At 41.4% G+C, this 27261-nt stretch overlaps 1 protein-coding gene across 2 annotated transcripts in view; it reads right to left on the reverse strand.

Moving 5' to 3' along the window:
- PIWIL2 (piwi like RNA-mediated gene silencing 2) overlaps nt 1-15150 on the reverse strand; it is a 94298-nt gene extending 79148 nt beyond the window's left edge. For both annotated transcript variants that reach the window (XM_004270644.3, XM_033429695.2), the window contains exons 1-9: nt 14806-15150; nt 13147-13234; nt 12862-13000; nt 12154-12360; nt 11426-11536; nt 2126-2243; nt 1547-1671; nt 404-484; nt 1-114 (exon numbers count right to left, since the gene is read on the reverse strand). In XM_004270644.3, coding sequence (XP_004270692.1) covers nt 1-114; nt 404-484; nt 1547-1671; nt 2126-2243; nt 11426-11536; nt 12154-12360; nt 12862-13000; nt 13147-13234; nt 14806-14997 — 1175 coding nt within the window. In that variant the 5' untranslated portion in view covers nt 14998-15150. The remainder of the gene's footprint in view (nt 115-403; nt 485-1546; nt 1672-2125; nt 2244-11425; nt 11537-12153; nt 12361-12861; nt 13001-13146; nt 13235-14805) is intronic.
- Between the last annotated feature and the right edge of the window lie 12111 nt (nt 15151-27261).

The following is a 27261-nucleotide window of genomic DNA, read 5'->3' on the forward strand; positions in this document are numbered from 1 at the left end:
ATGATGTCCAGCACAGAATCATTCCGAATGACCTTATGGGAGACATCAGCAAGCAGGAAAAGACCTCCATCTGTCCTCCGGATGCTAGCTGCATAGCCCGGCCAGATCTGCAATCTGAAGACATACGTGGCCTTTACGCTGGGGTTCTAAAAGAACCACAGATATTTCCATGCCTCCATTTGAGGCAATACTTTGAGCAGATACTGCCCCTCCCCAATAACAATGAGAAAGCAACAGGAAACAAATTAAGTCAACATCATTGTGAACTTACTGAAAACCTAAATTATGGAAAATAATTAACTCATAAACTGTACTCACTATCATAAAATACTAATATGGTGATTGCAATGAAAAATTTATTTCCAGAACATTCAAAAGTGAGGAAGAAGAAAACACCACCAACCTGTGTTGCTGTAGTACCATAGCACTTGTAGGGTCAAAGAAGTTTCTCCCCACCAGCTTCATATCTAAAAGTTTCATTACCCTGAAATAAAGAGCAAGAATGGGTTTTCTAGTAGAAGAATTAAAAATAATTAAGTTCAATTGCTCTTAGCTACATTTTCCTTTGAAAGCCTAAAAGAGCAGAAATGTTGATGCTCTTTGCACAATATAGCTTTTATGCTGAGAACACTCTTGCCAAAAGAAAAATAAAAATTACCAAAGTATTTATCTTGCAGTATATGCAACTGACTGCAGCTTTTTCTAACTAGGTAACCAAAAATCAAGTTGACTTCCCAAGCTCGATTTACATTACTTTTCCCCATTAACTAAAAAGAGCACAAGAAAGTCCATTTCTGGGCTTCCCTGGTGGCGCAGTGGTTGAGAGTCCGCCTGCCGATGCAGGGGACACGGGTTCGTGCCCTGGTCCAGGAAGATCCCACATGCCGCGGAGCGGCTGGGCCCGTAAGCCATGGCCGCTGAGCCTGCGCTCCGCAACGGGAGAGGCCGCAACAGTGACAGGCCCGCGTACCGCCAAAAAAAAAAAAAAAAAAAAAAAAGTCCATTTCTAAATTTGTGACTATCAGTCAGGCTTAGGAAGTTATGTTTGTTCCTGGCAGTTCAGCTGACTAAGTAGAAATCAGGTTCTATGTTTCATTTTTAAAAAGGTGGTTTGGGAATAACAGTTTTATGAAAATTTGGGAGTCTTCAGAAAAGTTAAAAAATTATGAGCTGTCTGTATCCAAAAATTCAAAGGACTGGGAAAAATTCTAGCAAAAATTTTTACATGCTACCTCTTCAAGTAGCCCCATCACTGACACCATTAAATATGTACCATAAACATTTGCTTTTAAAGTTCCTGAATGAATGGAAGGAAACCAGCCCCCTCTGTCCAGCTACTTCAAACCTACTTTCATATACCCAAATCTGGACAATCACTTGAGATAACTTTTAATAAGTTAGCCTTAATGTCATCCATTTATTTATTAAATGTTTCCAAACTCATCTATATACGCACTGTATTTTAATACCATCCAAGCTTCCTGAAGAGCTCTGTTACAAATACAAGACTGAGGTTAAAGAAAATAAGACTTCAGCCATTTCTCACCGACGGAAAACAACATTGTAGAACGGAACGCACAAGTCAGAACAGGGCTCCAGGATCTTTGTCAACTGAATCTTAATGATGATCTCGGCACTGTCAGTTTTCCTTTGACTTTTTAACTCAAGAACCTAACAAATAAACATATGCAAGTAAAGAGAAATTACAACACTACCAAGCGCTAATCTAATCCAACTGTGTTCTAGAACACTGTAATATCTTAAACATGTTTTATTCTTTACTGTTACTTTGCTGTCCACACTAGACAAAATCACAGCATGACAAGTAGGACTTATGAAAGGATTTGGTAAGAGAAACCCAATGGAGAACTAGCAATAGAGCCCTTCGAATTTGCAATCTTGAATATTCTTTGTCACTAAGGTCAAAGGCTTCCAACCACTCCTCTTAGGAGAGAAGGGACTAGAAAGAACTTAGATGTAAAAGTTTCTCGGTTTGCAATTTCTTTGTTATGGAGAAGTCTGCCTTTCCTCTCAGAATAGGAAAGTACAACTCAAATGTTCAGGGACACTATGATTTCCCACCACCCGTGCTTCGCCCCCAAGTGCACTTCCTATTTGGTCTCACTTGTTTTAGCTTAACAGGCAGATAGAGAATGGATCCATCGAAAGCAGTGATGTTTCCGGTGACAGCTTGATGGTCCTTCAACATGCCAAACTTCATGCTTTTGCACTCCACATTGGGGCTAGAAAATAATAAAGAGGATTTTATTTCAGTTTGACTTTACAGCTGTGTGGTAGGTCTGTTAGAGATGCAGTCACTTATGACTACTGCTCCATCTAGTGGTCATATTAAAATACTGAAATACATCTGACTAAAAAAAGAACTCTGACCCAAGGATACTGGCTCACAGAAAATAAAAATAATCCATAATTCCACCACCCAAACACAACTGCCTTATCATGTCAGTGTACATTCTTCGAGAGTTTAGACCAGAGGGTCAGAAAACTTTTATGGAAAGACTTTACACGTCATATGGTCTCTGCTACAACTATTCAACTCTGCTAACATAGCACAAAAGCCTCGTAGACAATATGTAAACCAATAAGTATGGCTATGTTCCAGCAAAACTTTATTACAAAAACAGGCAGTGGGCCAGATTTGCCCAGCAGGCCTGCCACAGTTTGCTAATCCCTGCTCTAGCATCTATAGAAATATACACTTTTAAAAATATATTTTTAAAAAATATAGGATTTTACTCTAACCATTTTTCACTCACAGCAATTTCAACTTTTTATCAATTCACTGTCACAAATCTTACAGCTTTGAAAAAGTCCAGTAGCTACTTTGTACAATGACTGTCCCAACAGATCACAGTAACACACAACCTATTCTACAACTTCGAAGTTTAAACAAATCCAAGGCTAAAAAGGGTCAAGCATGTTCAAGTACACGAAGAAAGATAACATCAACAAAAAAATCAAGCGGTAATCCAATACAGTCATCGCCAAAACTAAGCACTCACATGCTAACATCACATTCCAAAATGCTTCTTCTAAGAAATTCACACATACATGGCATTATGCCCAAGACACTATATTTAAATTTGTCTTTTTAGAGCCCCATGATGTCAAGGAAGCTACAGGATGACCAGTCACGGTAATACATCCTCTCGGTATTCTCTCATCTCTTCACATTGTGGCTTCAAAGGTCTGCATCTACAATCTCGAAATTTATAGAATCCATGTCTTCTCCAGAGCCTGGTCAATGCAGAGACTCGTGAGGAGTCTCACACTCCTTTCTGTTTCATTACGAGTTGACAATCCATTTCCAGAGCAAGTACTCTTCCCTCTCATTAACACCCATCTCCATCCCTTACATTCCAGAACAGGCCCATTCCCACCACCTTCCCCTCTTGCTAGTCCAATTTCACCCGGTTTCCTGACTCCTTCTCTTCACTTGTCATATGTGTTCACGTCCAGTTTCTTACCTCACCGAAACCTTTAAAGCAATTATCATTCCATTTCTCATTCCTCTTACATACTTTTAAAATAAGTGGCCAATCCACTGGCTATTTCTCATGGCCCAGGCTCTCCTTTGTTCTTTTAGTCTCATTTTTTCCCCGTAACACTAATAAAGCTACTAGAAAATCACCAAGGGTGCCTCTTGAAAGCAAATTCAACAACTTTTTTCCCTGTGGCCAAAGTCAACCACCTCTCCCTCATTCAAATGGGTCCTTCTTTCTGGCTTTATAACCCTGTCTTCAGGGTATTGTTCCCCTAACTGTTCCTTTCTTCTCTCTTTCATTCCACTTCTTCTTCTTGTACCAATTAATAGCTGTGCTTCAAAAATTCAGTCTTCCATCTTCCTTTTTCTCCATAAATATTCCAGAACACTCATTTATTTTCACAATTCCAGCTAATAACCTTCAGTTAATGGCTCTCCTGAGATTTTAAAAAAGAACACAGACTAATATAAATTCTTAACTTTTAAATAAGTATGATAAATCCTAAAGTTACTGATATAAAATTAAAGTTATTTTCTCTGGTTTTTTCACCCTCAAGTTTAACCCTAGACTATCACTGGTGAGCCATCAAATGCTGGTATAGCACTCATGCAGGGAGGATCCAGGTATTGTGGGGTGTGTTTTTGATACCACTGTGGGGGGGGGGTCTCTTTAAGAAGAGGAATACAAAACTACAGATACAAGATAAGTTAAAAAGGTTATGAAGAAGACTTCTCGGAGAGACTTCCGGGAAGATGGCAGAAGAGTAAGACGCGGAGATCACCTTCCTCCCCACAGATACACCAGAAATACATCTACGCGTGGAACAACTCCTACGGAGCACCTACTGAACGCTGGCAGAAGACCTCAGACCTCCCAAAAGGCAAGGAACCCCCCACGTACCTGGTTAGGGCAAAAGAAAAAACTAAACAGAGACAAAAGGATAGGGACGGGTCCTGCACCAGCGGGAGAGAGCTGTGAAGGAGGAAAAGTGTCCACACACTAGGAAGCCCCTTCGCGGGTGGAGACTTCGGGAGGCGGAGTGGGGGAGCTTGGGAGCCGCGGAGGAGAGCACAGCAGCAGGGGTGCGGAGGGCAAAGCGGACAGATTCCAGCGCAGAGGATCGGGCCGACCGGAACTCGCCAGCCGAGAGGCTTGTCTGCTCGCCCGCCGGGGCGGGCGGGACTGGGAGCTGAGGCTCCGGCTTTTGTCGGAGCGCCGGGAGAGGACTGAGGTTGGCGGCGTGAACACAGCCTGCAGGGCGTTAGTGCACCGCGAGAGAGTCCGGGGAAAAGTCTGGACCTGCCGAAGAGGCAAGAGACTTTTACGTCCCTCTTTGTTTCCTGGTGCACGAGGAGAGGGGATTAAGAACGCTGCTTGAGAGAGCTCCAGGGACGGGCGCTAGCCGCGGCTAGAAGTGCGGAGCCCAGAGACAGACATGAGACGCTAGGGCCGCTGCTGCCGCCACCAGGAAGCCTGTGTGCGAACACAGGTCACTAGCCACACGCCCTTCCGGGGAGCCTGTGCAGCCCGCCACTGCCGGGGTCCCGGGATCCAGGGACAACTCCCCCGGGAGAACGCACGGCGCGCCTCAGGCTGCAACGTCACGCCGGCCTCTGCTGCTGCTGGCCCGCCCCGCACTCCGTGACCCTCCCTACCCCCCGGCCTGAGTGAGCCAGAGCCTCCGAATCAGCGGCTCCTTTAACCCCGTCCTGTCTGAGCAAAGAACAGACGCCCTCCGGCGACCTACACGCACAGGCGGGGCCAAATCCAAAGCTGAGCCCCTGGGAGCTGTGAGAACAAAGAAGAGAAAGGGAAATCTCTCCCAGCAGCCTCAGAAGCAGCGGATTAAAGCTCCACAATCAACTTGATATACCCTGCATCTGTGGAATACCTGAATAGACAACGAATCATCCCAAATTAAGAAGCCCTGTGGATGAAAGGCTCTTGGGGCTGCAGCCAGGAGTCAGTGCTGTGCCTCTGAGGTGGGAGAACCAACTTCAGGACACTGGTCCACAAGAGGCCTCCCAGCTGCACATAATATCAAACAGCAAAAATCTCCGAGAGATCTCCATCTCAACGCCAGCACCCAGCTTCACTCAACGACCAGCAAGCCACAGGGCTGGACATCCTATGCCAAACAACTAGCAAGACAGGAACACAACCCCACCCATTAGCAGAGAGGCTGCCCAAAATCATAATAAGTCTACAGACACCCCAAAACACATCACCAGACGTGGACCTGCCCACCAGAAAGACAAGATCCAGCCTCATCCACCAGAACACAGGCCCTACTCCCCTCCACCAGGAAGCCTACACAACCCACTGAACCAACCTTAGCCACTGGGGACAGACACAAAAAACAACAGGAACTACGAACCTTCAGCCTGCAAAAAAGGAGACCCCAAACACAGTAAGATAAGCAAAATGAAAAGACAGAAAAACACACTGCAGATGAAGGAGCAAGATAAAAACCCACCAGACCTAACAAATGAAGAGGAAATAGGCAGTCTACCTGAAAAAGAATTCAGAATAATGATAGTAAGGTTGATCCGAAATCTTGGAGATAGAATGGACAATAGAATGGACAAAATGCAAGAATCAGTTAACAAGGACCTAGAAGAACTAAAGATGAAACAAGCAATTATGAACAACACAATAAATGAAATTAAAAGTACTCTAGATGGGATCAATAGCAGAATAACTGAGGCAGAAGAACGGATAAGTGACCTGGAAGATAAAATAGTGGAAATAACTAATGCAGAGCAGAATAAAGAAAAAAGAATGAAAAGAACTGAGGACAGTCTCAGAGACCTCTGGGACAACATTAAACACACCAACATTCGAATTATAGGGGTTCCAGAAGAAGAAGAGAAAAAGAAAGGGACTGAGAAAATATTTGAAGAGATTATAGTTGAAAACTTCCCTAATATGGGAAAGGAAATAGTTAATCAAGTCCAGGAAGCACAGAGAGTCCCATACAGGATAAATCCAAGGAGAAATACGCCAAGACACATATTAATCAAACTGTCAAAAATTAAATACAAAGAAAACATATTAAAAGCAGCAAGGGAAAAACAACAAATAACACATAAGGGAATCCCCATAAGGTTAACAGCTGATCTCTCAGCAGAAACCCTACAAGCCAGAAGGGAGTGGCAGGACATACTGAAAGTGATGAAGGAGAAAAACCTGCAGCCAAGACTACTCTACCCAGCAAGGATCTCATTCAGATTTGATGGAGAAATTAAAACCTTTACAGACAAGCAAAAGCTGAGAGAGTTCAGCACCACCAAACCAGCTTTACAACAAATGCTAAAGGATCTTCTCTAGGCAAGAAACACAAGAGAAGGAAGAGACCTATAATAACGAACCCAAAACAATTTAGAAAATGGGAATAGGAACATACATATCGATAATTACCTTAAATGTAAATGGACTAAATGCTCCCACCAAAAGACACAGATTAGCTGAATGGATACAAAAACAAGACCCTTATATATGCTGTCTACAAGAGACCCACTTCAGACCTAGAGACACATACAGACTGAAAGTAAGGGGATGGAAAAAGATATTCCATGCAAATGGAAACCAAAAGAAAGCTGGAGTAGCAACTCTCATATCAGACAAAATAGACTTTAAAATAAGGACTATTAAAAGAGACAAAGAAGGACACTACATAATGATCAAGGGATCAATCCAAGAAGAAGATATAACAATTGTAAATATTTATGCACCCAACATAGGAGCCACCTCAATACATAAGGCAAATACTAACAGCCATAAAAGGGGAAATCGACAGTAACACATTCATAGTAGGGGACTTAAACACCCCACTTTCACCCATGGACAGTCATCCAAAATGAAAATAAATAAGGAAACACAAGCTTTAAATGATACATTAAACAAGATGGACTTAATTGATATTTATAGGACACTCCATCCAAAAACAACAGAATACACATTTTTCTCAAGTGCCCATGGAACATTCTCCAGGATAGATCATATCTTAGGTCACAAATCAAGCCTTGGTAAATTTAAGAAAATTGAAATTGTATCAAGTATCTTTTCTGACCACAACGCCATGAGACTAGATATCAATTACAGGAAAAGATCTGTAAAAAATACAAACACATGGAGGCTAAACAATACACTACTTAATAATGAAGTGATCACTGAAGAAATCAAAGAGGAAATCAAAAAATACCTAGAAACAAATGACAATGGAGACACAACGACCCAAAACCTGTGGGATGCAGCAAAAGCAGTTCTAAGGGGGAAGTTTATAGCAATACAAGCCCACCTTAAGAAGCAGGAAACATCTCGAATAAACAACCTAACCTTGCACCTCAAGCAATTAGAGACAGAAGAACAAAAAAACCCCAAAGTTAGCAGGAGGAAAGAAATCATAAAAATCAGATCAGAAATAAATGAAAAAGAAATGAAGGAAACGATAGCAAAGATCAATAAAACTAAAAGCTGGTTCTTTGAAAGGATAAACAAAATTGATAAACCATTAGCTAGACTCATCAAGAAAAAAAGGGAGAAGACTCAAATCAATAGAATTAGAAATGAAAAAGGAGAAGTAACAACTGACACTGCAGAAATACAAAAGATCATGAGAGATTACTACAAGCAACTCTATGCCAATAAAATGGACAACCTGGAAGAAATGGACAAATTCTTAGAAAGGCACAACCTGCCAAGACTGAATCAGGAAGAAATAGAAAATATGAACAGACCAATCACAAGCACTGAAATTGAAACTGTGATTAAAAATCTTCCAACAAGCAAAAGCCCAGGACCAGATGGCTTCACAGGCGAATTCTATCAAACATTTAGAGAAGAGCTATCACCTATCCTTCTCAGACTCTTCCAAAATATAGCAGAGGGAGGAACACTCCCCAACTCATTCTACGAGGCCACCATCACCCTGATACCAAAACCAGACAAGGATGTCACAAAGAAAGAAAACTACAGGCCAATATCACTGATGAACATAGATGCAAAGATCCTCAACAAAATACTAGCAAACAGAACCCAACAGCACATTAAACGGATTATACACCATGATCAAGTGGGGTTTATTCCAGGAATGCAAGGATTCTTCAATATACGCAAATCAATCAACGTGATACACCATATTAACAAATTGAAGGAGAAAAACCATATGATCATCTCAATAGATGCAGAGAAAGCTTTCGACAAAATTCAACACCCATTTATGATAAAAACCCTGCAGAAAGTAGGCATAGAGGGAACTTTCCTCAACATAATAAAGGCCATATATGACAAACCCACAGCCAACATCGTCCTCAATGGTGAAAAACTGAAAGCATTTCCACTAAGATCAGGAACCAGACAAGGTTGCCCACTCTCACCACTCTTATTCAACATAGTTTTGGAAGTTTTAGCCACAGCAATCAGAGAAGAAAAGGAAATAAAAGGAATCCAAATCGGAAAAGAAGAAATAAAGCTGTCACTGTTTGCAGATGACATGATCCTATACATAGAGAATCCTAAAGATGCTACCAGAAAACTACTAGAGCTAATCAATGAATTTGGTAAAGTAGCAGGATACAAAATTAATGCACAGAAATCTCTGGCATTCCTATACACTAAGGATGAAAAATCTGAAAGTGAAATCAAGAAAACACTCCCATTTACCATTGCAACAAAAAGAATAAAATATCTAGGAATAAACCTACCTAAGGAGACAAAAGACCTGTATGCAGAAAATTATAAGACACTGATGAAAGAAATTAAAGGTGATACAAATAGATGGAGAGATATACCATGTTCTTGGATTGGAAGAATCAACATTGTGAAAATGACTCTACTACCCAAAGCAATCTACAGATTCAATGCAATCCCTATGAAACTACCACTGGCATTTTTCACAGAACTAGAACAAAAAATTTCACAATTTGTATGGAAACACAAAAGACCCCGAATAGCCAAAGCAATCTTGAGAACGAAAAATGGAGCTGGAGGAATCAGGCTTCCTGACTTCAGACTATACTACAAAGCTACAGTAATCAAGACAGTATGGTACTGGCACAAAAACAGAAATATAGATCAATGGAACAGGATAGAAAGCCCAGAGATAAACCCACGCACATATGGTCACCTTATCTTTGACAAAGGAGGCAGAAATGTACAGTGGAGAAAGGACAGCCTATTCAATAAGTGGTGCTGGGAAAACTGGACAGCTACATGTAAAAGTATGAGATTAGATCACTCCCTAACACCATACACAAAAATAAGCTCAAAATGGATTAAAGACCTAAATGTAAGGCCAGAAACTATCCAACTCTTAGAGGAAAACATAGGCAGAACACTCTATGACATAAATCACAGCAAGGTCCTTTTTGACCCACCTCCTAGAGAAATGGAAATAAAAACAAAAGTAAACAAATGGGACCTAATGAAACTTAAAAGCTTTTGCACAGCAAAGGAAACCATAAAGAAGACAAAAAGACAACTCTCAGAATGGGAGAAAATATTTGCAAATGAAGCAACTGACAAAGGATTAATCTCCAAAATTTACAAGCAGCTCATGCAGCTTAATAACAAAAAAACAAACAACCCAATCCAAAAATGGGCAGAAGACCTAAATAGACATTTCTCCAAAGAAGATATACAGAGTGCCAACAAACACATGAAAGAATGCTCAACATCACTAATCATTAGAGAAATGCAAATCAAAACGACAATGAGATATCATCTCACACCAGTCAGAATGGCCATCATCAAAAAATCTAGAAACAATAAATGCTGGAGAGGGTGTGGAGAAAAGCAAACACTCTTGCACTGCTGGTGGGAATGTGAATTGGTACAGCCACTATGGAGAACAGTATGGAGGTTCTTTAAAAAACTACAAATAGAACTACCATATGACCCAGCAAGCCCACTACTGGGCACATACCCTGAGAAAACCATAATTCAAAAAGAGTCATGTACCAAAATGTTCATTGCAGCTCTATTTACAATAGCCCAGAGATGGAAACAACCTAAGTGTCCATCATCGGATGAATGGATAAAGAAGATGTGGCACATATATACAATGGAATATTACTCAGCCATAAAAAGAGACGAAATTGAGCTATTTGTAATGAGGTGGATAGACCTACAGTCTGTCATACAGAGTGAAGTAAGTCAGAAAGAGAGAGACAAATACCGTATGCTAACACATATATATGGAATTTGAGAAAAAAAACATGTCATGAAGAACCTAGGGGTAAGACAGGAATAAAGACACAGACCTACTAAAGAATGGACTTGAGGACATGGGGAGGGGGAAGGGTAAGCTGTGACAAAGCGAGAGAGAGGCATGGACGTATATACACTACCAAACGTACGGTAGATAGCTAGTGGGAAGCAGGCGCATAGCACAGGGAGATCAGCTCAGTGCTTTGTGACCGCCTGGAGGGGTGGGATAGGGAGGGTGGGAGGGAGGGAGATGCAAGCAGGAAGAGATATGGGAACATATGTGTATATATAACTGATTCATTTTGTTGTGAAGCTGAAACTAACATACCATTGTAAAGCAATTATACTCCAATAAAGATGTTTAAAAAAATAAAAATAAAATTAAAAAAAAAAAAAAAAAAAAGGTTATGAAGGGGTCTATGCAAGTAAAAGGCCCTGAACTTAAGTTTCATTAACTTTACAGAAAATCCACCTCTAATCTCATGCATAAAATTGCACCTATTAAGTTAAAATCTGGATTGGTAATATAGCTAAACACACACAAAAAATGTTAACTTTAAACTTATTGCAAGGATATGAATATATGAATTACTGTAGGGGGAGCTGCATCAGGAGTTATACACAAAAACAATTCAGTTATTCCTGTGGAACTATTTCATTACTGTTCTCTAAGAAGTGAACAATACAGGGGGGAAAAAAGCTGTGAATACCTGAAAGTCACATGATATTGATAAACTGCTTCATTACGACACTGTATTTTGATAAGGTTCAATCCCAAAGATTGAGGTGTTCCTTTCGATCCTTGCTTCACAAAAGGCTCTCTAGAAAATAAAAAACAAAAGCACCCACATATGCCAAAAACAAACAAATAATCCATGCCACAAAAATGCAAAGAAAGAAAAGGAAAGGAAAGATAGATTGGGGAAGTAGTATTTCACACTTGGCTTACAGGTACACAGACCAAGAATCAAGACATACAAAAGAAGCTTTGAAAGCCAGAAGGTAAATTCTTAGCAATCTCTAATTAGAGAAGCAAGGTCACCCTATTTGTCCTAGTAATATCACTAGAATAACTAGGCCAGCTAACTAAGAACATAAGAATTAGTTCTATAGAGAAAAATGAACTGCTGCAATGTATTTCCTACATAATTTCCTTATCTTCAACATGACAAAGAATTATCTATGTCTGAATTGGGAAGGAAATGAAAAGCCATGAGTAGACTCTAGATAAATACATACTATCATCACTAACCCCATTTCACCTCATCAGGAATTGCCCCACCTCTCTGTCATTCTCCCCACTGGCAAAAAACAAAACAACCCTGCAGTACCTACCACCCAAGGAGGACTTTAGACACAACAGAACAGAGTTTGCAATACTATGCGAAGGCCTCCTCCACATCATCACCAAGCAGGGATGGCAGCACTCCTGACTTACTTTTCCTTGTGTTCTGCAGTCCCAAGTGGTGGGCAATCCAGAGAATGCAGTGGGGCTGGGGTCAGAGGTGGCTGAGATGACAGCTGGGCAGGATCCTGAGAATTCAGGCTGAGAGCACCGGGAGCCTTGTATACTCCTCTGCCTATACCACCAGCTGCTCTTCCCATCGGTAATAAAAAGGCATCCAAATTCCCTCTTCCAAGCGTTCTGAAATGTTGAAAAGAGGCAAATCAGAACTTTCTCAATCATGCTTCTATCTATGCCCTATCTAAATGAGTCCCCCAAATCTATATTCTCTTCCTGGAGGAGTCAGCAAAAGGGACCCAAGCATTGGGATTCTCTCCAAATCCAATATGCTAACATGACTTATGCATCAATTGTTATTAATATTGACTCTCAGGGCCAACTTCCACAGCAGAAATTGAGATGGAAGTCTGACCCACCTGGGTTAAAGAACCACTACCACCAGGCTGAATTCTTAAGAGGGCAAACAGGGTGGTGAACTGTGCAGTGCAGTACTGCTTTTACCCTCGTCCAAAGACTGACTGCGTCAGTAGCTGCTGACTACTCTTGGAAAACACCCATTCTTACCATGAAACCATGCATTGTTTCTTTGTGAGATAATACAACCCACTTTAGAGTTTCTCTCTGGACTTACAGATATTTCATCTGAATTTGATGGCTACCCAAGAAGTCAACTTTACCCACCTACTCCAACCAACGGAGGCCTCTGCCATCTTGCTATCTCCAGATGCCAACACTGAAGGATCCAGAAAAGTGGGATGGGGTGCTTCTTTGTCCTTGCGTGCCATACTGGTAGACAAGCCTCGACCTAAAATGCCTCTACCTAAACGGAAGAGTCAAACCCCAGCTGTAACCGTGAGCTGAACATTTTATAAAGTACAGTAATTTTTCTGAAGATAAACTGTGTGAATTTAAGAACAAAGCAATCATATATAACACCACGTTTTCTCAAGTTAGTCTTCCACATACCTAAAGGAGGCATTTCCTGTTCCACAGGGGTCCGGGACACTGTTTCAAGGCCCAGTCCTCGGAACATTGAGACCAAACCCATAGATTCCTATAGAAAGTCAAAGAATAAAGTTATTCTAAGATGTAGTTTAAAACCTCAGTTTTGGTTTTCTTCAAGTCTTGGTAAATAATAAATAATAAATAATAAATAATAAAAATCATAATAAAAATAAATAATAAAAATAAATAAAAAATAAATAATAAAAATAAATAAAAAAAATAATAAAAATCATCCACTTCAAATTCTATAAATGTTACAAGAATAAAAATACCTTATAAAAATTGTTTAAATCCTTATGGTCTTAAAAAAAACACTTCTGTCGGACTTCCCTGGTGGCACAGTGGTTAAGAATCCACCTGCCAATGCAGGGGACATGGGTTCGATCCCCGGTCCGGGAAGATCCCACATACCGTAGAGCAACTAAGCCCATGCGCCACAACTACTGAGCCTGTGCTCTAGAGCCCACGAGCCACAACTACTGAAGCCCGCACACCTAGAGCCTGTGATCCGCAACAAAAGAAGCCACCGCAATGAGAAGCCCACGCACCACAACAAAGAGCAGCCCTCGCCTGCCGCAAATAGAGAAAGCCCGTGCACAGCAACGAAGACCCAACGCAGCCAAAATAAATTTATGTAAAACAAAAAACAAAACACTTATGTCATATTAGGTTTTCAAGCATAAACAGTTACAGTTCATGATTTGATATACAGTATAACAAATGCAACAGAATTATTTTTCTAGTTCATTTCCTGTACACCTAAGGTAAGAGAGAACAAGTGTACTGGCTAATAAATTTTCCAAAAAAATGGATCATTTAAGGGTATCAGAATTTTGGTTTTTTTTAAAATAACCTCAACAAAACTTGCTACTGTTTTCCTGTAGCAGTCTTGGAAGTTTACTACTGTTACACCAATTAGAGTTGCCACATATAGACTCAAGCAATCCATTTGAGTAAAAATACAGGATTACTGTCAATTATGTTTCTTCTTACAGAACGTTACATCTGACATTGTCAACCTACTTAAAATTGTCATAACTGCACTATTAGATTCTTCCTGTATTTGCTAACTCTTTATTCTTTGAGATTAATTATAGACAAATACCATTCTTAAAATTACTATATAATTAAGAGATTAAGAATACATGTCCATGCGAGTATACACACAGCACTAACAATAGCTGAAGATCCTCTTTTTCTTTAAGATTCAGGCAAAGAGCCTTCTGAAAGAAACCATTCTTAACAATTATGACCTTAGAGGCAAGAGTGGCTGCTAATACCATAGAGTCAAACCCAGAGTGGAAATCTAAACACTCACAAAAAAACAAAAGACTGTACCTTTAAACCTATCATTTATGTATGTATATATTTATATTTATAGAAGCTAGAGAACTAAGGCATTTACCCAGGTCCATCTAACATTCATTACGAGGCCCTTTTTCTAGACTTTCAACTCAAGAATTTGAAATATATTCCAAGAGGCAACCACTTGTTCAAGGGAAAAAAAAACAAACCCTTGCTTTCATATAGGGCTTCCCAGTTTCCTAAGTACCTTGAAATCCCTTATTTGCCCTGATGAAAAGCTGTGTGCTGCTACTATGTATGCAGACACGGTCTTACCTTTTGCACTGGCCCACTCTGTGGGCCTGGCTCCTCTCGCTTTTCAAATACATGGCCTCTGCCTGCAGGTCCTGCCCTGCCCAGAGCTGGGTCCAAAGGTTTTGGAGCCTGTTGCCAAGAGCCCGGCATCCGAACATACTGAAATGGGTGCACAGGAGACGGGCCCCTGAAGGGTGGTCGGACAGGATCCATTGCAAGGCTGCAGAGGACACAGGTGTCAATCTGTTCTGGTTAATTATCTGCCATCATTTTATAATTTAAATGATTCCCAATTGTTTTCCTTTTCCTTCAAGGCAGACTCACAAAGCATTAAGAAAAAAAAAAATAGCTACTTTGGATCAGACCAGTGATACAACCATCCTCCTATATTATGCTCACTTCAAAAGCTTCTGTTTAGCACAGAATATTCTAAACACTCTCCATCAGCAATCTCTTAAAGGCCAAGCCCTCCTTGAATTTACTTATATTTTCTACCCAAACGGCCTCTTACAGAACTCAGTCCTGTAAGTTAACTACCAGTTGTAGACGGAAACGCTTTTTATGTATGGGCATGATTTTGCTTTGTAAGTAAGTTTATAGTTAACATAGCCATATCATAAAATTTTTTTGTCCATAAATATTTATGGGTTTTGCTTCGTTTTGGGTCACTCTTTCTTCTACCAGAGTCCTAATATTTTTCCAGTCTATTTTCACATTAAACTTTTCCATCTCTTCCTTGGTTCCTTAGCTGCTTCTCCGAATCTTTATCCAATTCCTCTCTATAAAACTCTTCTTTCAAACTCTACCAGAACTGAGGTCTCCACGGTACAGACCCTTTCTGGTTTGAGCCTATGATTCCTGCTAAGTCTCACAAGTGACATTTAACACCTCCCCCCACCTCCCAAGGTAACCAGGGATGATGCTCTTCTCGCCCCTCAAGTCTCAGACTCACTAAGCTTCTTCAAAATCACTTTATAATCTGTAGACTTCAGGACTCCTTCTTTCAGGGGCTCCCTTCATTGTCTGGACTCACCCCTGCTCCCTGAAGAATCTTTTGTAACCAACAAGTAAGCCTCTTCTTAACTTCTGCAAACGTGTCTTAAGTATTAGCTACAGAGAAATCAGGCCATGCATATAAAGAAAAGACTGACATACAATTCCTAAGTCAACTATAGGTGAAGGCGGTTCAGGATCTGGCAAAAAATTTTTAAATAAATTATTATCTTTTACACTAAAATGGGAGGATACCCTTACTCAAAGGCTACTACAGTTCTCCCCTTTAATTGTTTAAACTCCTTTTCAGTTAGCTTGGCCTCTTCACTCACAACTTCTCACCACCACTGGAAGAAACCAGAACATTCAGCAGCCTAACTGGTACACACTGAGAGGCACTATAACACCTACCAATCACTGGATTTCTGGAATCCTCTTCTTTCTCCACCCCTCCCTCACCTCCACCATCACTTCTACAGATTCAGGCCCTCCCTTAATGTGGATTTCCTCATTTGATTAGTTAGCAGGTGGCTGGCTGACTATAAGGTACAAGCGGGGAGAGTCCAAGGACAGGCAGGTCCCAGGACCGGTGAGGCCTACGTTCCCCACCCCTCCAAGTGCGAGCTCCGGGCTGGGGCATATGACTGGGCCTAACCAGAAAAGAGGTTCCTGAAGGCAAATACTACATGCCTTCCACCCTGGAGAAAGCATCATTCCCCAAACCAAAACTCCCCTGGGGGTCCTGCCCACCCCTTGTGTGCGAGTAACACTCACGCCCGCCCAAACCCCTCTCCCCCTCAGAGTCCCCTCCCTCCCCAGGCACCACCTTCCCACCTCTCCCAGGTCCTGCGTTCCTCCTAACCCCCCCCCCAAGCCTCAAATAACAACTCCCCGCCCCCGCCCCCGGCCCAGGCTCCACCCAGGGGCCCACAGGCCCTCGCGGCTCCCCAGGGATATGGGGTGAGAGAACAAGGGAGGGTCCGAGTGGGCCGGAGGGGCCCCCGTTCACCAGCAAGAGCTTAAGCGAAAGCGCACCTGGCCTGTAGCAGAGCGACCTTGGCCTCCGCGGCCTTCCACACCTGCGTCCCCTCCTCTCACCAGCGTTCGAGCACTCGCGCACCTCAGCGAGTCCTCAAGCGAACCCTGGGCTCAACGCTCGCGCAGCGCCACGGTCCCACATGCTCCAGACCCCAAGTTCCCGTCTTCTCGCGGTGCCTCCGGGGCTGAACCCATTGGCCAAACGAAGTGCCACTCACAAGAACCAGCGGTCTCATTGGCTCTTCTGCAAAGAGTGCCTCCCTCTCCCGTTCCAGCAGCTTCGCTAGCTATAGCACTAGGTTCATCCGAAAGGGGTGCTCCAAGTGGGGGTCCAGAAGTTAGGAGTGAACCTAAGCGTTAAAATGTGTTACTTTTTGTGTGTGTGTGTGTGTGTGTGTGTGTGTGTGTGTTACGTTTTTAAGATCCTGACTCCCATGCCGTTGGCAACTCCTGTAAACAGAGTTAGCTTACACGCTCATGAAGAGATTGACTTGCCCCATCCTTCCCAGTTAGAGGATATAAGGATGTGGGTGATGAATGGGAAAGAGCTTGAGTTGACATTCAAACACCTAATTATGTGATCTCTAAGCCTCACTGTACTTATATATAAAACTGGAAGAAAATCATCCATTCATAGGATTGTATGGAAATGTATATACGTTAATGAGATGATGCGTGTAAAATACCTGGCACAAGGAGAAGATTGCCTGCAATAAATTTTGCCTATCATTATTATTTATTAATACCTGAATCTGTGAGCCAAGAAGAGCTTTCTTCAAACTATGTAAAAGCATTGGTGGTTAACTCTGCAGCAACGGTATAATTTCCAAATAAATAAAGATTTCTCTCCCTCTCCAATCATTTTGGCAAATAACTGCACCCCTCTCCAACCCCAAGTTTTCTGAGGTGGTTGGGGTCAAGCTTCCAGAGACCTCGGCTGATGTTGTAGAGACATGTAAATACTCTATATGGAACAGGGCTAGACACGGCTTTTCCAAGCCTCAGATATCTCATACCTCGTTTTAATCCATACATTCAAGGACTCTCCTCTCCTTCCCAAAACAGAATAGCTTGAAAATTATTGGAGCAGGAGAATTTCCAAAGCGGGAATCTAATTGGTGGGATACCCCTTCCCTCTTTGTAGATGTTATTTGTTTAACACTATATGTGAGTTCTTCTACCTCACAGCCTTCCTTCTTTACAATGTTACAATGTTATGTTATAATAACATGTATACTGAATTCTGTTGTTCATGCCAACATTTAGCAGCAAGTGCACTCAAAAATAGTTATACATGGGGCTTCCCTGGTGGCGCAGCGGTTGAGAGTCCGCCTGCCGATGCAGGGGACATGGGTTCGTGCCCCGGTCCGGGAAGATCCCACATGCCATGGAGCGGCTGGGCCCGTGAGCCATGGCCGCTGAGCCTGCGCGTCCAGAGCCTGTGCTCCGCAATGGGAGAGACCACAACAGTGAGAGGCCCGCGTACCAAAAAAAAAAGAGTAGACAGGATATAGAAATACCCTGTACAATATTTCTAGCCAACCCACACATAATGAATACTAGTTATTTCACCAAAGGAAAATCCACATAGTCTCAGTGCCGACTGGAAATAAAGATAGTTGAAGCTCTCTAAAGAGTGGACATCTGCTTAGAAGCTTTCAAAAGCTAATCAACCTCTCCTGGAGTTTACATTCACCAACACTTCAGTTGTTAATTAACCATACCTAGTATATTGATTTAAAAGAGCACACACATATTGTACTGTTTAAAGTATTTAAAATTAAATTACAGATGATATAAGATGATATTTTCATAACACCAAATTCTGTCCACTTGGCCTTGCCAGGCTCTAAAATTCAGGGTGAGGATGGCCCTGTCACTATATACAATCTGGATTTTCCCGGGCAGTCATGACATCAAAGAGTCTGGCCCTTTGTCCCCAGTAAGTATTTCCATTCTGACCATAAATCCTGATTTGTTGTTGTTATTGTTGTTGAGAAAATAAAGTCACCAGAGCCACAGCAAGACAAATGGCAGAAAATGACATTACCTGTTTGGCCTAGAAACTACAGGGAAGATTTAATTGAAATTGGACCTACATCTATAATACCTCTGGGTTCCAGGCAGAGGTAAACACAGATCCTCCCAGGAGAAATACACCCTCCACATGGTCCTCAAAGTTCCCACACAGGAACTCACAAGAAAAAATAAATCACAAAACACATTAGGGTCAATAAAATGGGTGAACTGTTATGATTGTTTGTTGGGTTGTTTTGTTTAAATTAATTTTAAAAACATACATTAGGCTCAATAAGAAGACAAACAATGCAATTTTTTAAATGGGCAACAGATATGAACTGATCTTTCACCAAAGAAGATATACCAATGGGTAAAAATCACATGAAAATGTGCTCAATACCATTAGTCATTCAGGAAATGCAAACAGACAAAAACACAGTAAGATATTTCACACCCACTAGAATGGCTATAGTACATAGGACAGATAATAATTGTGATGGTTACTTATGTGTATCAGTTTGGCCAACAGGTACCCAGATATTTGGTCAGACATTATTCTGTGCGTTTCTTGGAGGGTGTTTCGGATGAAATTAACATTTGAATTGGGAGATGGGGTAAAACAGACTGCCCTCTCTAATGTGGATGGCCTCATCCAATCAATTGAAGGCCTAACTAGGACAAGAAGGCTTACCCTCTCTGGATTAAGAGAGAATTTTTCTCACCTGACTGCCATTGAACTGAAACATCAGCTTTTTCCTGCCTTCTGACTCAAACTAAAGCATTGGCTCTTCTGGGTCTTAAGTCTGCAAACCTTCAGATTGGAACACCACCATTGGCTCTCCTGGTTTTCAGGCCTTTGAATTTGGACTAGAACTACACCATTGGCTCTCCTGCAACTCCACTGAAGATCTTGGGATTTGTCAACCTCCATAATCACATATTATAATTCCTTAGTAGAAAGTGTATGTATATATAAATATAAATGTATATATATATATATACTCCTAATGGTTCTGTTTCACTGGAGAACCCTGACTAATACAGATTGTGGTACCATGAAGTAGGGTGCTGATGTAAAAAATACATAAAAATATGGAAGTGGTTTTGGAGCTGGGTGATGGGTATAATTGGAAGACTTTTGAGGTACATGCTAGAAAAAGCCTAGATTTCCTTGAAGGCACTGTTGGTAGAAATATGGATGTTAAAGGTGCTTCTGGTGAGGTCTCAGACAGAAATGAGGAACATGTTATTGGAAACTGGAAGAAAGGTGATCCTTGTTATAAACTGGGAAAGAACTGGCTGAATTGTAGTCTCGTGCTTTGTGGAAGGTAGAACTCACAAGAAATGAACTTGGATATGTAGCTGAGGAGATATCTAAGCAAACTGTTGAGGCGTGACCTGGCCTCTCCTTCCTGCTTATAGTAAAACGTAAGAGGAGAAAGGTAAATTGAAAGAAAGATTAAGCAAAAAAGAATCAGAGTTTGAAGATTTGGGAAGTTCTCAGCCTATCTATAGTGCAAAAGTGAGAAAGCTTGTTCTGGAGAGAACACCCAAGGGTGTGGCTAGACAATCACTCTACTAGGAGATTATCCATGGTTAACTATGGAGCTAATTAGCTATCTCAGCAGAAGCTAGAAGCAAAAATAGGATTATGTTGAACAGCAGCAGAGACACTGCCAGTTTGGACCAAAGGGAACAGAGACTGGATGAAATAAAGGAAGGCTTTCTAAAGGATGGCTTTTGGACTTCTGGGATTCTACAGGACAGGACAATAGAGCAATTCAACATGCTTAATCCTTTAAGAAAAGGGAAGAATAACCCCAAAGGTGATTCAGCCATCACCAGTGCTGCCACTGTCACCACAAGCCTATGTGACAAAGCTATTTCTTCTTCATAGCTTCACATCTGGAGAGGAATATTGCTTCAGGATGAATCATACCTCAAGTCTCACCAATATCTGATTTAGATGATGTCTAGATGAGATTTTGGGCTTGGAATTAATGCTGGAGTAGGTTAAAACTTTTGGAGCTATTGAGATGGGGTGAATGTATTTTGAATGTGAGAAGGACATGAATTTGGCGGGACAAGAGGGCAGGATGTTACAAACTGAATTTTGTTCCCCCAAGAGTCATATGTTGAAACCTAACCCCCAACGTCACTGTATTTGGAGCAGGGCCTCTGGGGAGGTAATTAAGGTTAAATGAAGTAATAAGGGTAGGGCCCAACTCATAGCACTGGTGTCCTTAGAAGAAGAGACACCAGAGATCTCTCTTTCTTTCCCTGTGAGCAAAGAGGAAAGGCCATGTGAAAACACAATACAACAAGAAGGTGGCTGTCTACAAGTCCGGAAGAGAGCCCTCACCAAAAACCAAATTTGCCAGCGCCTTGGTCATGGACTTCTAGCCTCCAGAACTGTGAGAAAATAAATGTCTGTCATTTAAGCCACCTTGCCTGCAGTATTTTGTAATGGCAGCCCTAGATGACTAATGCAATAATAAAGTCAGCAAGGATGTTGTGCTGTAAGTGCCTGACATTAAGCTTTTTTTCATTGTAATTCAAGTGCCTGGTATTAAGCTTCTCATTGCCAAGACACCCGTTTCAAAGACGTCCATCTCAAATAAACATGCTGCCATCTAAATAACTAGAGAAGGAACCAGGACACCTCCACCCAAGAAGTTCCCCTTTTAGAAAGCCCTGGGTGACGCTGGCCTCTTGAGTGCTCCTGCTTTTTCCTCCCCATGCCCTAATTCCTGCTCTTGGGATTCATTCATTCATTCATTTATTTTGGGTGGCAGGGCCTGCAGGTTTTATTTCTTGACTGGTCCACGGGATGGTAGGCAGTTGCACTACAGCCCACCTCTCAGGCACCTCACCAGGCCCCTGGCTCTGGCTGTGTCTGCCTTCTTCTGCTCCTGCTGTTGTTGGAGCAGCAGGGCCTCTGACTCAAACTCCTTCATGCGCTTCCCGTAGTCCATGTACTCTCAGTAGTCCCAGTTGTGCTGTCGTGCTTGCAGGCCAGGAAGTCGGGGAATGTGACAGCTTACACCTGAGAAGCCCGATGAGGTAGTGAGTGCAGTAGCCATACTGATGAAGCACCAGCTGTGCCTTGCTCCACCTGCAGCTGAGGGGCTACCATCCTATGCTCCTTGCGCCTGAGGAAGCCATAGTCGGGTGGGAAGGTGGGCATCTGGAGGGGGTCAGGCTCCCCCAATGCATCACCCAGCTAGCGCCTGGCCAGGTGTCCCCCGCCATGTCTGCTGTTGCTGCAGGTTCCTGTGGGAGTCCATGCTCTTAGGTTTTAAATTCACCAATGAAGAGTGAACCTGCAAAACCCTAGCCACCCCACTCTCAACCTTAATAAAGGCAGAACTGCAGGTTCTCACTTTCTATCTGTCTCTGTGTCTGTCTCTGTATCTGTGTCTCTGTCTCTCTCTGTCTCTCTGTTTCTCTCTGTCACCGTCTCTGTCTTTCTCTGTCTCTGTGTCTTTCTCTCTCTGTCTCTCTGTCTCTGTCTCTCTCCTGTCTCTGTCTGTCTCTCTCTCTCTCTCTATATATATATATATGCATATATTTCCCCATGGCCTTGCTGTGTGGCCCTCAGGCATGCCATGTGCCCTCCAGCACCTGATTTTTCAAAGTTCCCTGACGGTTGCTGCTGTGGTACATCCTGCAGCCGTAATAAGAACCCAACGGCCAGTCCAGCCACAGCAGTGGCTCAGGTCATATAAGCAGATCGGTTAGGGAGGCACCACTTGGGAAAACATTTGGCAGTTTCTCAAAAAGTTCCACAAAAAATTTCCTTAGGAACCAAGAGTTCCACTTCTTGGTAACTACCTAAGAGGAATGAAAACATATGCTCCCACAAAACTTGCATGCATACATTCATAGCATCAATTTTTATGAGAGTCCAAACCTGAAAACCAATTAAATGCTCATCAACTGGTGAATGGATAAGCAAAATGTAGTGTGCTCATACAATGGACAGATTCAGCATTAAAAAGGAACAAACTACTATGCTATGCCATGGAAGAACCTCAAAACACATTATGTTAAAAGATGAAGCCAGACACAAGAAACCATATATTGTATGATTCCATTTATATGAGAAGTCTAGAAAAGACAAATGTATAGAGACAGAATGTAGACAAGTGGTTGTCTGGGGCTGGAAGGAGAATGAGGGTGAACTGTTAATGGGCCTGGGGGATTTTATTAGGGTGATAACAATGTTCTAAAACTGATTTGTGGTGATGTCTGTACGACTCATAAATTTACCAAAAATTATTGAATACTCTAATAGGGTAAGTTTTATGACATGTAAAATAGATCTTAATAAAACTTCCTTTAAAAACATTAGCAAACAAGCAGAAACTACAGTGAACAGAACCAGATCCACAAAGATTTCAAAAAGAGAATCACTGGACCCAGAATATAAATAAATCTTGAATACGTTTTAAGAAATAAAGGTGGCAATTAAAACCATGAGTAAGAGCAAAGGTTATCAAAATTGACTAGGCAGATTTGAAAAAGAACCAAAATAGAACTTCTACAAATGAGTAATATAGAAATTGAAATTAAATGTTCAGAAGAAAAGTAACACAAGAGAAAAGACACAGCTGAAGGAAGACATTGTGAATTAGAAGATAAATCTGGTGGTGCAGTGGTTGGGAGTCCTCCTGTTAATGCAGGGGACATGGGTTCGAGACCTGGTCTGGGAGGATACCACATGCCGCAGAGCAACAAGGCCCATGCGCCACAACTACTGAGCCTGCACTCTAGAGCCCGCAAGCCAGAACTACTGAGCTCGTGTGCCACAACTACTGAAGCCCATGTGCCTAGAGCCCGTGCTCCACAGCAAGAGAAGCCACCACAATGAGAAGCCTGCATGCCACAGCGAAATATCCCGTGTGCCACAACTAAGACCCGACGCAGCCAATATAAATAAATAAGTATTTTTTAAAAAGAAAAAGAAAAAGCCTTGAAGACACTGGCACGCACACACACACACACACACACACACACACACACACACATCTCCACAGGCCTGAAAGTTTAAGCGAAAAAAAGAACTGTCAACCTAGAAAATGCATATCCAGTGAAATTTTCTTCCTAGAACAATAGTAAAATAAAGCATTTTCAGACAAACACAGAGATTTACCTCTAATAAACCCTCTGTAAGGCACTTTCCAAGTACTAAAATGAAGAAAAATGAGTATTAACCCCTTATACTTTCTAGGTGCACCACGATGTTCCCATGCTACTCCATGCCTTGGCATCAACACAGAAGCCTCAGGGCAGGAAGCAGGAGAGGCACAGGGCAAGCCTGAGGCTAGGCGTTATCAGCTTGTATCCCTGTAGACCTGGTGAGTGCTCACAGAAGACTGTTCGCCATAGTACGGGTTATATAAAGGGACACGTAAGACCGAGAGGATCTGTAATGGAGCATAAGAGGTGTCCAATACAGTGAAATTTTAAAAAAATGATAGAGCTAAGAGGTTAAGAAAAATAGCATATAAGTCAGGAGGGAGGTAATTAGAATAAAAGCATTATAAGGTTCTGGAGGAGGGTAATAATAATTAACTCTACACTCTCTCATCATGCATATTAAATTTTTAAAATATATATTTAAAATATTTTAATTTAGGTATAATTGACATATAATGGTGTATTAGTTTCAGGTGCACAACGTAAGGATTCAATATTTGTATACTTTGAAAAATACTCACCACAATAAGTCTAGTTAACATCCATCACCTTACACAATTACAAAAAATTTTGTGTGTCATGAGAACTTTTAAGATTTACTCTCTCAATAGGCCTAAAATCCCTTATCAGAAATCCTTGGGGCCATGTACATTTCAGAATTCAGGAAGTTTTAAATTTTAAAAAGATATTAAATTGTACATTGTATACCTCCCCTAGAGTGGTCTGAGACAGCACAAATAATCAAACACATATTTATGCAGTAAAACATGAATATTCACCTCAAGTAGAGTAAAGACTGTAAATAGCTTCACATGATCAGGTAAAAATTTCTACCAAGTGAAATCAGATCAGACAGTTGAGGTTTTGCCACCAAGGAGGTTTCAAGAAAATAATTTTTACAACTTTTAGATTGCAAACTTTTGAATACGAAGCTGTGGACCTAGACTGGTTGAGCAGTAGCCATTACCAATATGTTAAAATTTAATATTGTCAATAAACCTCTCAGGAACATTTTATTATTTTCATTTTATAGATGAGAAAATTTAGGCTCAAAGAAATTAAATAACATGACTAAGCTCACACACCAGTAAGAGGGGTAATCAAGAATCGAAGGAAGTCTCTTTACCTCTACCGCCAGTGCATTTCCTACCACACCTCCTCAAAGGAGCACCACTGTGGCGTGTAATTGGACAGTCATTATTCTGTCTACATTCCATTCAGGCTCTGAGAGTAAAGGAAAGGAGTGCGATATTATTTTTATAAGCCAAAATTGTAACTGGAGATTTTTTTATACTTCACTGAACATATTTGTGGCAGAGAACTTTGTTTCACTTTATTCCACTTCACACGTGAGAAATGGGGTCCAGTTCCTAACCTCCTATCATTTTGATGTCCTTACTAAAAGTCAGCTTCCCTTCTGATTTCAGTTTGTCATGAATATTATCTGACACTCCTCAATTGACGAAAATCACAAATTCCACTCTCTGCACCTGGCAGGAAATGAATTAGCAACATTTCCTGGAATACACCCAAATTTGCTGAAAAAAAAAAATTTGTTAATGTGATCCCAGGTCCTGAAATTTCTTCCATTGTGACTAATGGAAAGTTTAAGGAACCCGAGAGATGGAAAAGTCTTCAGTTATCATCTAACCTAACCCTTAATATTATGGATGAAGGGGCTGAGACCCTGATACATAGTTTCTCCAACACTTCATAGGGCTTACTTTGAACTTAAATGTAAACTAAAAAGAGAAGTAACCCAATATTTACCAAGGAAACAAATGCAATGATGTATTTATGCAGGCATAATTTTTTTTGTTTTTTTTTTGGCGGTATGCAGGCCTCTCACTGATGTGGCCTCTCCCGTTGTGGAGCACAGGCTCCGGACGCGCAGGCTCAGCGGCCATGGCTCACGGGCCTATCCGCTCCACAGCATGTGGGATCTTCCCGGACCAGGGCACGAACCCATGTCCCCTGCATCGGCAGGTGGACTCTCAACCACTGTGCCACCACGGAAGCCCATATGCAGGCATCATCTTAAAGTATGATTCTCAACAAAGCAAACAAACAACCCCATCAGCAGAAGTAAAGCTTGGGGAAACACAAGGAAAGGAGGAAGTGACCTGGGACCTCCCCTGGCCAAACAGTATGCCAAAAATTTACTAATTTGCATACAATATGACAGCATTGCCATCAAGCTAGGCGTAAGTTTTCAGATCACTAGATAGTCTCTGAAATGAGCCAGTTTATCATGTATCATTCCATTTGCCTCAATAGCTTCTCCAGTTACATTTGCTATCATGAGGATGTTACTACTATCCCCCAATACTACTACTATTGGCTGCCTTTTTGGCCAAGAGAAGTTCCATACTGTTAACCTATGTTAAAGACAGATAGAACTGTGCAAAACAAACAAACGCCCTGAACTGAGATGTGCCAGTATGTTAAATAACAATGAATTTGACCCTGTACGTGAGTCAGCCAAAGGAGACAAACATAGGGAAATGGTTTCATACAAAACTGTGGTTGGCAGCATAGATTCCCAGGGAAGGTTAAGCCTTGACTGTGCCACTTATTAGACCAGCATGACCTTAGGCAAGTCACAGATCTGTTGTTTCAAAATTTTGTATATTGATTATATATTACTTTCACAGTAAGGAATAATTAAATGTGTTAACTAAAAAAAAAAAAGATTTACTCTCTCAGCAGCAATATGCAATACATATTTGAATACATATGTGAATATGCAATACAGTATTTTTAATTATAGTTGCCATGCTGTACATAACATCCTCAGGACTTTTTATTTTATAACTGGACGTTTATACCTTTCAACCCCGTTCAATCATTTCTCCCACCTCCTTGCCCCCAATCTCTGGCAACCACCAATCTGTTCTTTTTATCTATGTGCTTGTTTTTTTTTGTTTTTATTTATTTGTCTTTTTAGATACCACATATAAGTGAAGTCATACAGTATTCATCTTTGTCTGACTTATTTCACTTAGCATAATGTCCTCAGGGTCCAACCATGTCACAAATGGCAAGATTTCATCCTTTCTTATGAATGAGTAATATTCCATTGTGTGTGTGTGTGTGTGTGTGTGTGTATCACATTTTCTTTATCCATTCATCCATCAGTAGATACTTAGGTTGTTTCCATGTCTTGGTTATTTAAATAATGCTGCAATGAACATGGGGGTGCATTCATCTTTTGGAGTTAGCATT

This window comes from Orcinus orca, chromosome 6 (assembly GCF_937001465.1).
Source record: "Orcinus orca chromosome 6, mOrcOrc1.1, whole genome shotgun sequence".
Taxonomy (NCBI): domain Eukaryota; kingdom Metazoa; phylum Chordata; class Mammalia; order Artiodactyla; family Delphinidae; genus Orcinus; species Orcinus orca.